The sequence below is a fragment of the Lutra lutra genome, chromosome 13, assembly GCF_902655055.1.
Source record: "Lutra lutra chromosome 13, mLutLut1.2, whole genome shotgun sequence".
Lineage (NCBI taxonomy): Eukaryota > Metazoa > Chordata > Mammalia > Carnivora > Mustelidae > Lutra > Lutra lutra.
In genome coordinates, this window is record NC_062290.1 from 10607546 (window position 1) to 10618691 (window position 11146).

General features: G+C 45.2%; 1 protein-coding gene across 1 annotated transcript in view; it reads left to right on the forward strand.

Annotated features, from left to right (window-relative positions):
* PGM5 (phosphoglucomutase 5) overlaps positions 1 to 10755 on the forward strand; it is a 214184-nt gene extending 203429 nt beyond the window's left edge. Inside the window, exon 11 of the mRNA XM_047700288.1 lies at positions 9220 to 10755. Coding sequence (XP_047556244.1) covers positions 9220 to 9309 — 90 coding nt within the window. The 3' untranslated portion in view covers positions 9310 to 10755. The remainder of the gene's footprint in view (positions 1 to 9219) is intronic.
* Positions 10756 to 11146: the final 391 nt, after the last annotated feature.

The following is an 11146-nucleotide window of genomic DNA, read 5'->3' on the forward strand; positions in this document are numbered from 1 at the left end:
TAGTATTTAGTGCTAATTAAAATCCCCCAAGAACCTAGTAGCCCTTCCCAAGTGGAGAGGGGTTCCTGGCCTAAGAGACGTGAAGCCTGGACTCTCCCTTGGGTTGAGGAGCAGACAGGAGGGAGAATCAATGGACAGTTTCATCTCTTTCTACTGAGTCTTCCTGATGAATGGGGTACAGAGCACGAGGTAGTTTCTCGTCATCACCCACTACGTTAAACACTGGACAACTCACCTGATTTCTAATTTCCCAAATCTGTCATTTTCTTTAGCAACTCTTACGGGCAAGATGTGTATTGTGGGGGAAACAGACCTATGTCAGAAAAGCTCTGCCTTCTAGTCACTTAGAGTTTAGTGGAAGTGTGTAGAGGAAGAGAGAGGGGAAAAATCAACTCTACAAATCCCTGTAAATCAAGATAAAAAGGAATCCATAGAAGCAAGTGCGTGTCTGGAGAGTGGAGGGAGCCTAGCTGGGTAGGGTGGGATGGTCAGAAGATCTCAAGGAGGAGGCCTCAAGGGCTGGGTGAGAGTGCAGCATGGTTCTATACTGACCAAACAATGCACGTGGAAGTGGAGATGAGAGGCAGGTGGGCTGCCTTAGGCTGAGGGGGTCACATTTTCAGGGGTGTAACAGCCTGGGACGAGGGGCAGGCTGCTCATTGAGGAGGGCTGCTGGGAAGGAAGGGAGCCATCATTTCCTGTGGCTGCTATAACCATCCCCAGACAGTAGAAATTGTTAGGGGGCTTCAGACAATAGAAATGGATCTTTCTTGGTTCAGGGGGTAGCATTCTGAAATCATGAGGTCAGCAAGCCCGTACTCCTTCTGGAAGTTCTGGGAGAGAACGCGTCTTGCCTCTTTCACCTTCTGGCAGCTGCTGATGCTGTCTGGCGTGTGGCTGTGTCACTCCCACCTCTGCCGCATCTTCACTCAGCCACTGTGTGTGTGTGTGTGATCTTCCTCTGACTCTCTCTTATGAGGACGACCATGATAGCATTTAGGGTCCAGCTGGAAAATCCAGGAAGATCTCCTCATGTCAAGGTCCTTAACTTTATCATTTCTGCAAAGAACCTCCCCCCACCCCCCCCCAAAGAAGGTCACATTTATAGACTCCAGGGACTAGGGCCTGACATCTCGGGAAATATTATTCTGCCCACCAGAGACAGTGAGACCCAACTGTTAAGAGCCTGACAGTCATGCTGAGAGGGGCTGAGGGTAGACTTGGGGGATCATCTGGGACTTCTGCATAAGGGGGTCAGATGGACAAGTCTAGTCAGAAAAGCTCAGTGTGGTGAGGCTGAGAACAGGTGGGGACTTGGGCAACTGGGTTAAGGAAAGAGCCTTGGGATGGGCGCAGTGGGTGAATGGCGAGCTGCTGTGGAGATATGACCGATGGGTTTGGCCTCTGCTTGAGTGTGGGGGAGAGAGAGAAAGACTCACTGAGGAGCACTTCCGGCCCAGCCATTGGAGACATTAGTGGGATATGCTGGTGTGGCCATGAGCTGAGTCGGTGAAATTATTTTTGGTTTGCAAGAAGTTTTGTTTTATAAGGAAAGAAGCTTTTTCTCACTGGTGGTAAACAGCTGAGCAATGATGGTACCTCAAAATGATCCAAGAAAAACATAATTTGGGTGAGTTTATTGGATTAATGTAACTGTCTTAATTTGTTTTAAATTTTTTATTTATTTTAGAGCATACAGAGACCGAGGTTAGCTCAAGAAATCTGAGGGAGGGTCCTGTCCTAGGGCCAGGTCCCGGAGACCAGACCTCGAGCAGAGTTTTAGACTCTGGCCGCCTAGACAGGAATGGATGGATCTTTACTTGAGAGATGATTGGGATTCATACCATTCCTTTCTCTTTACCAACTCTTTATTACTTCTTGCTGCTCTCCTTAATTTTTTTCCCTCAGATTTCTTTCTGCTTTCTTGTAACGTTTCTGTCATCTTTCTTAGAGTCCGTGTTTTCTTACAACCCCTAGATTACCATGGTGCCTTACACCCTCATGGTTAATCAATTATAATCTTGTGGTTAATTTAGCTTCCACTCTTAACTGGCTCATTCTTTCACTAACTATCAGTTTAACCCCTGAAGGAAAGAGTCTGATCAGCTAGTTCAAATTTTGTCCCCAGGCCATCTGGCAGGTTGCTTGCCAGCTTCTGGTGGCTTCCTGAAGGTCAGGGACCCACTCCTAGTCCAGTTAGCTGTGGCCAGGGTGTGGAACTATGTGATGCAAACCAGAAAACTGAGCCTTGAGCTGGAGCAAAGAATTTCGACAGGTACAAGAATCAGCACACCTTAGAGCAGCAGTTTGCAAAGTGTGGCCCCTGGACTGCCAACACCAGCATCACCTGAAACTTGTTAGAAATGCACATTCTTGGGCCCTACCTCAGACAGCCTGGATCAGGAGCTTGGAGAGGGGACAAGCAGTCTGTACTTCCACAGACACTCCCGGTGATTCTGATATACGCTCAAGTTCGAGACCCAGTACTTAAACTAAGCAAACAGCATATGGACTAAAACCAAGTGTTGGAACGAAGTTGTGAGAGGAGGTCAGGCCATTCAGTGGGGGTGTTGAGGCAAGCTAGCCCTAAGAATCAGGAGAAAGTGGCATTTGTTATAAATTCCTCTTTTATTGGTGCTAGAGGCTCGTGTCTTCTGTTGGTGAGAAATCTGCATTCTCTTGGGTGGTATTACCTGACCTGAGGGAGGAACTGGCCTAAGTATTATCCACTCATCCTCCTCCCCACAGCCACACTTCCCTGGCCATCTGAATACTCCCTCCTCCTCAAGACCAGCCTGGAGCTGGGTTCCCTCCACAGATTCTGTAAATCTGGCCTAATCAGTGATTGTGTTTCCAGTTAGGATTTTTGTTTTTCTCCAAAAAAGTCAGTTAACTATTTACTTTGAGTCTTGTGACATTCAGATCATTTACACCTCTCCTGTCTATTGCCAGTCTGGGAAGAAGTTCATTAGGTTAGGGGTGTGTCTTTAGGGCCCTAATTTGCATGCACATGGACCAGAACCACCACCACAGCAACAGAAAGTAAGAGGAAATGTGAGGAAAGGTGAAAGGAAAAACGATCTCTGTGCTTCTGGGGAGCATGAACAGGTTAAAACCTAATACAGGGGGCACCTGGGTGGCTCAGTGGGTTAAGCCACTGCCTTCGGCTCAGGTCATGATCTCAGGGTCCTGGGATGGAGTCCCCCGTTGGGCTCTCTGCTCAGCAGAGAGCCTGCTTCCCTCTCACTCTCTCTGCCTGCCTCTTTGCCTACTTGTGATCTCTCTCTATCAAATAAATAAATAAAATCTTAAAAAAAAACTAATATAGGACAAGGCTTAGGGTGAGTTTAGCTAGATGCAAAATTTAAAGAGGCACCAAAACACCTCAGCAATCAAAATAAGTATTGCAATGCAGTATTTTTAAAAATCAAAATTGATGCAGTTAAAACCTATGGTTAAAAAAAAAAATCCACATTTTAAGTAGCAACAGGCTCCAAGTCCCTCTTTACCCTGGTGGGCTTACTACCTCGAGATGGCAGTGTATCTCTCCAGCTGCTCCTCAAATCTCCAAGACAGAGAAAGGACATTGGAATTCCCGTGCGAGTGCTGTTGGATGGATACACTGCCAACTCAATTTGCCCCCAAAGGGGCACTCTATCTTCCCTACTCTTGAGCTTAGAAAAGCTATGTCAAGCACTTCCTAGGAAAAAGATGTTTTATTCTTAATTGATTAAAGTCTCGATTAGTTTGTTCTCTTTATTCACAAAGAGTGGTCTTAGAACTTCTAAGACGTTCACACAACCAGCAATGCTCTTCTGTTCTTGGTCAGTGTAGATGGCTGGACAGTCTTGTCCGACCCCCTCATATGAGGAGGGACTTGTCTGGGGCAGTAGGCGACGCGATCCCACTGTTCCCTCATCTCTCCTCCTTCACTCCTCTCATCTCCTCTGTTTTCCCTATCATTCCTAGTAATCCAGGTTGTGGGATGGAAAGAGCAGTAGAGGAGGTGTTATTCGGTTCTTAGCTCAGCGACCAACAGGGGACCCTGGGCCCATCATGGCCCATGTCTGTACTTCAGTTTCCTTGTCGGTGACAAGAAAAACTCAAAACTAGATCTTCCTATGTTCCTCTCTGTTCTCAAGCTCTGTCCTTCAGTTCTTCCTCAGCAATCTCACATCCACAGGCTTCTAATTGTTAACTCCTCATCTCATTCCCAATTCTGAGGGCCTTTCCAGTTGTCTCAGGAATATTAATCTCCCTTAGCTCCTTTCCATGATGCATGGTGGATGATAGAGAAGAGTCTGGGATTCACATGTATCAAAGCTATGAATTCTGAAGAAAAAAATTCTGAAACAAAAATCCAGTGACCCTCCCACCTTCCCAGGGTGCTCATGCACCCTGCATGAATGGTCACAGAAGTCTCTGTCTCATCATCTTCTCTTCACCAGGCTGATAGGGCATCATTCATTTATTCAACCAATCTGCACTGAGTACCTCCTAAGTAGCAAGCACTTTTCTAAGGCTTGAATTAAACAAAATTCCTGTCCTGATATCATGACCAATTATTCTGGCACATGTCTATTTACTTTATATACTCAGGCCAAAAAAAAAAAAAAAGACATTACTTTATGATCCTTAACCTTATTATAACTGGAAGCTTCCATCCCATAAGGCTGGTAAAAATTTTAATCTTGGGCATTTTTAGGGACCTGTCCCAGAACTCGCTAGGGTCCTACAAACATCTATAGACTTTATGGGTTGCTGGAAAGTGGGTGAAAAGACCTCACTACTGTTCATTCCATAGTGATCATCACTGATGTCCTTCTTCCCAGATCCTCATGGTCCCTTGAGGGTGGATGGCTCCACAGTTTCTGTGCTGTGTTGGCCTGGAGCTTTGTGCTCAGGGTGGGAGTCCCCAAGTTCAAGGTCTTCCTCATATTGAGATTCCAAAACCGGGTTCTCTTCCTTCCATTATGCGTAAATAGCACTGAAGCCTTTTTCTCCAACAAGGTCAGAGCAAGAGACAATTCATGAATCCAGAAAGAGCTAAAAGAGGTAACTAATTATATATCTTGACCATTATATTTTTAGCACAAAACATATAAATGTGTATTTGTTTGTCAGCCTCTTAATATTGACCCAAGCCCTTTCCTTTCACTATGATCACACTGTCTGGTGTGGTCATTATCTCTCTTAGATCCCCACTCATATTTCATCAGTGATGTTCACCTTTAATTCCTTTATAGCGAGTGGGAACTTAAACACTCTTGGGAAGCAATCTGAAGGAAGAATTTTCTAGACTTTTTTTTTATTCTTCCCCAATTTTTCATTGTTTCTCACTTGCATTAGTTTCACAGGAGTAGCTAATTGCATTGCCTAATTCTTTCCAGAATATTCAACTTAACTTTCATAGGAAGAACCCTTTCTGTGTATATTCACATCTCACTGGGTTACATGTAGTTTAAGTGCATATTCTGAAGAACTAGTGTAACAGGTGTTAACTTCCTTAGGAACAAATTTAGCTAACGCCTGAGAAGCACATAACTCAGCTGCTGGAGGAGGAAGAAGTAGGTGAGCAGACCAGAAAGTGATGGACTGGATCACAGACCACTCCTGAGCTGTGGACTGCACTCAGGATGTTTCACAGAAGAAAGGGAAAGCCATGCTTTATCTTCCAAGTTTGGTGGAAATCCATTATGAAAACTTGGTCAGGGTTTACAGTATCAGTTAAAACTGTGCTTCCCTACTGGGTATTTACCCTAAAGATACAAACGTAGTGATCTGAAGGGGCATGTGCACCCGATGTTTATAGCAGCAATGTCCACAACAGCCAAACTATGGAAAGAACCTAGATGTCCATCAACAGATGAATGGATAAAGAAGATGTGATATATATATATACAATGGAATACTATGCAGCCATCAAAAGAAATGAAATATTGCCATTTATAATGACTTGGATGGAACTAGAGGGTATTATGCTTAGTGAAATAAGTCAATCAGAGAAAGACAACTATCATATGATCTCCCTGATATGAGGAAGTGGAGATGCAACTTGGGGGTTAGGGGAGTAGGAGAAGAATAAATGAAACAAGATGGGATCGGGAGGGAGGAAAACCATAAAAGACTCGTAATCTCACAAAACAAACTGAGGGTTGCCAGGGGGAGGGGAGTAGGGAGAGGGTGGTGGGGTTATGGACATTGGGGAAGGTATGTGCTATGGTGAGTGCTATGAAGTGTGTAAACCTGGCGATTCACAGACCTGTACCCCTGGGGCTAATAATACATTATATGTTTATTAAAAAATTAAATAAATAATGTTCTTCCCTACCCTCTTGCTAATGGATATTGTCACTTAAAAATGTAGACTTGGGGGCACCTGGGTGGCTCAGTTGGTTAAGCGGCTGCCTTCTGCTCAGGTCATGATTCCAGAATCCTGGGATCAAGCCCTGCATTGAGCTCCCTGCTCAGCAGAGAGCCTGCTTCCCCTTCTCCCTCTGCCTGCTGCTCTGACTACTTGTGCTTGCGCTATCTCTCTCTCTGTGTCAAATAAATAAATAAAATCTTTAAAAGAAAATGTAGAGTTGAAGGTCTTTGACCTTGAAACTCACAGTGATGTGAAACCAGCATGTCTTAATTTTTCAGTTCTTGAAGTTTCAAATTCAATTTCACTGTGTTTTCCTAAATAGAAGGTATAAGGCTTATCTTTATTTGTCCTCCAGGATCTCAGTTAAAGTGATTGGTCTTTCACTTCATTCTCCTTCTCTGTCCTCATTTAACCTCTCTTATAGGTGTTAATGAAGAGTCACATAGCCCAAAAAAGCTGGGGGTGTGAGGAGAGGGAAGAGAAGACAGGAAAGGGAAGGAAAGCTAATAATCTGTTTTCTGTACAAAATCAGAGCTTGGCTTCTAAAGGATCCAGATGCTTCTATATGGGCATCACGTAGAATACGGCCTTGCAAAATGTGCCAGTAGGAAACTTTTCTGGGCACCAGGAGGGTTATTAAAAGAACATAAAACCTTCTGTTTCTATATATCATGTGCATGGATACAGAACTAGAGGGAAGTGCACTTGGCTTGTGCACCTGTGAGGAAATGGCTCAAGATTCTTCTCTCTGTTCTAGCTTCCAGGATGATATTTGAGCTTCTCCAGCTAGTAATCGTCACAGAATAAGATGATTTCATCCATTTGGCAATAAGTGTGTTAAACTCCCAGATTTGCCTCTAGAACCATCTTTCCAAAGCACAGGTCTGATATTGTCACCCCTTAACTCAGAAAACTCCAGCATCTGGCCTTGCCTAGTGAATTAAATCCTTACCTTGCCCTGGCATTTCCATCCCTCCCAACAGGTCTTGCTCACTTGTTACTTAGGAGTGCCCTGTGTCTACACTCCACTCGGGACACGCGGGGCTACTTGTGCTTGTCCATGAACCCTGGGCCTCTGCTTGTGCTCTTGTTGGCTGCTTAGAATGCATGCGTTCCCATCATGCCTGTGTCTGTTAGGCATAGGGGAGGGTTACAAACAGCAGAATCCCCCTCTCCCTTCACAAAAATGATAAGTTTTATTTTCCTCAACGTGCTCTCTTCATTTCTTCCCTTCTGCTAGTATTTCCCAAACTTCTCTTCCATCAGTATCCCTGTGTTAGTGTTTGTCCTTTTAATGGACTTAAAATGTTTCCACTTGAATCTAGTTATTATAGAACATTTGAGTCTATGTGGAAAAAAAGAAACCAGTATCCCTTGATAAATAAAAACTCACCACAAAAATGAATTCAATAAGATATACAATGATCTTACCTTCTATCTAGGTAACGCTTGACTGTGGCGTGCTCTGTTTTGGTTTGTGTATTAAAGATCGACAGCCAACAGAGTTTCTCCTTTATGAAATTAGGACAATGGAAGAAGAATGGAAAGTGGGGTGGCTTTCTTGCTGTTTTGTTGTTGTTTTTTTATTGTGTTATGTTGTCACCATAAAATACATAATTAGTTTTTGATGCAGTGTTCCAAGATTCATTTTTTATGTACAACACCCAGTGCTCCATGCAATACGTGCCCTGCTTAATACCCACCACCGGGCTTACCCTTCCCCCTACCTCCCTCCCCTCTAAAACCCTCAGTTTGTTTCTCAGAGTCACAGTCTCTCGTGGTTTGTCTCCCTCTCTGATTTCCCCCAACACCCTTCTCCTCTCCATCTCCCCATGTCCTCTGTGTTATTCCTTATGCTCCACAAGTTTAAGTGAAACCATATGATAATTGACTCTCTCTGCTTGACTTATTTCACTCAGCATAATCTTCTCCAGTCCCATCTATGTTGATACAAAAGTTGGGTATTCATCCTTTCTGATGGAGGCATAATACTCCATTGTATATATGGACCAAATCTTCTTTGTCCATTCTCCTGTTGAAGGGCATCTCGGCTCTTTCCACTTACTGTTTTATAGGTAACACCACACCCACAAACCATCTAAAATAACCTTTGGTATCATCAGTGTGTATGAGAATGTGCTCCATACTTTGGAAAACAGTGCCTCACTCCTGTGAAATGATAAGCAGCTAAAGGGCAAGAAATGATTCTCCTCTCCATGTTCTTTGCCTTTCTGAGAATCTACTCCTTAGGCCTCTAAACTCTCCTTCTTCTGGGGGACACTGAGGTACCTGATGAGCCACCATGTTATTTGATGGGAAGAGAGAAGTAGATATTTCTGTAGCACCAGCCAATGGATTAGTCTGCCTTCTGTGAAACATCAAGATGTAGGTTCTGCAGGCCTCTGGTCTTACGCTAGAGAATGAGTGTGTTTCCTCAAGTTCTTGTGTGTGTGTGTGTCTGGGCAGGGTATACATGCTGTGGGGAGAGAGTAGGAGAGGAAGACTGGGAGGTTTTCTGAACTTCCTTAATTCACAAAGCTCTGTTCGTGAAATGCCCCAATGCTCTAGGAGTTGGGTTGGTGAGTTCCTGAGATCCGTGTTTTTGGGGAACTGGACAAGACTCTGGAGACCATCTCCTCCACTAACCACCCGCCCCCACCTGGTCCTACCTACTCCATTCCCCTTTTATGGATGAGGAACCAGGGTTTAGGGAACAGGTGTCCAGCCAGCGGGAACTCTGCCTTTAAGCTATAAATGGGAGTTGAATCCAGATGCTTGCGACAGAAAGCAATCACAGTGACCCTCCTGTGACAGACATGAGTTGTTCACAGAATTTTCCCCTCCTTTTCCAGGCCGTGCTGAGTCCTCTTATAGCCATTGCGCTGAAAATATCCCAGATTCATGAGAGAACTGGCCGGAGAGGACCCACTGTCATCACCTGAATGGAGGAAAGATCAGTCACCAGGGCCAAAAGAGAGCCCTTGGCGGGAGACCCTTCACCCATGCCTTCTTGCTACCTGTTTGTGCCTTTTATGATTTCAAACACACACACACACACACACACACACACACACACACACACATATTTGCTGGTGGGTGGGGGAGGGGTGGGTGGAAAGAGAAAAAGAGAAAAAATGAAGTTTTGTTTGGGGTTGGATCTATTCCTCCAAATGCAACAGGGTCTTCAGTTGTCTGTTAAAGCAGCACTATCATTTGGTATCTCTATTTTACCACACCAAAGAACCTCACCTTTTGAGAAAGAGGAAGCAGGCCAGGAACGTGTCCATCATGGCGTCTGCGTACCATTGGCGTGAGCTGAGGGAAGGTTCTGAATTCATGCACAGAGCGCAGTGCCGGAGTTAGGCTAATCCCCAAGCTACGGGTGCTGTTGCGAAGGCTTTCCTTGGAAGACTGTCCTTGGTGTAGTAGAGGACTTAGCTTTTCATCCTGGGTCAGGTCTCCCAGGGGACACCTTGTGGAATTCCTCATGGCCACCAGCCACCCGATGGCCCACCTGCCCCCTCCCATCTCCTGCAAGTCCCCATGCCACCTTCTCTCACATCTTTGGAAGCATTCTGCAGATCCCCACAGCACACTTTCAAGGAAACACAGCAAAGGGTGTCTTCCTCTCTTATTTTGTAAATAGTGCTATTTTAGCTCTTCTGCAGGCTGCATCCCTCCAGATTTCAGCCATTTGTTGTGCAGGTGGAAAGCAGCGTCTTGGCAGGAGACTGCAGATGAGTGCCTAGCATTTCGCTGGCCCCCCCTTGACGACATCATGTAGGGTGATACAAGGGTTTACATCCATTTCTCCTGGGAAGACAAAATACCACCCTGTCTGCTTTCTCTCTGACTCTCTCTCCACTCCCTTATCTCACAGCAAGGGCCTGTTTTAAAGCAGTCGTTTGGACACAGCTCACATCTTACTCACAGGGGCTCGAGAAGGAGACCGTGAAATGCTAGCAAAGTAGAGAATAGAGTGCTTGCTGGAAGACCTTAGTGGTGGTGGTTAAGGACCTGATGAGATGTGGGAACAGGGGGTGGCATCCCTGCCGGAAACCAGAAGGTCACGGCTGGTTCACTTTGCCCAGGAGAAGGACACTGCATCCCCAACAGCTTCTGTCTGCCCCCAGCCGGGACATCCGGTGCGTGGGACCTGTTTGCATATGTTTTGCTTCCTTGGGATGACACTCTCACTCACCCTGTCGTTAGCACAGATGACGTGGTGCTCTTTGACTGTGAAGCAAGGGGGTTTTACTGTGGTCACAATGAGAGCAAGCAGGGAGATGTTCCTGGGAAGGGATTTGTGTCCACTTTTTAATCTCTGCTTCTGTCAGAAACTTGCTAGGACATGTAGTAACCAATAAAAAAGAAATTCCTGATTTCAACCTAACGCATGGATTGTGGATTTTTGCATGTCTGTCTTGCCATGGGTGTTCCCATTTTGGTAAGTCTGTCTTTCAGGACACTGGCAAGGGCTGGCTTTCGTTGTTATGACCTGGAAATGTATTATGTAAGTGGGACCAGAAAAGGCAGATTGCTCAAAACTGCCTTTGGGAGTCAGCAGAGATGAAATTGGCAACCGGTCTTTTATTGTAAGTATCTTCGTTTCATATTCACAGGGGGTGGCTTTGAACAGATTCTGAAGTCATGGACTTTACCAGCAACACATGTCATTTGCCTTAAAGCCTTGGTTCTCACCACTTTTACGTGGTGTCTGTGGTGGCATCCGTGTACTACTCAGCTCTGTGTGGGTCCGTAGAGCAGGATGCATTTTTA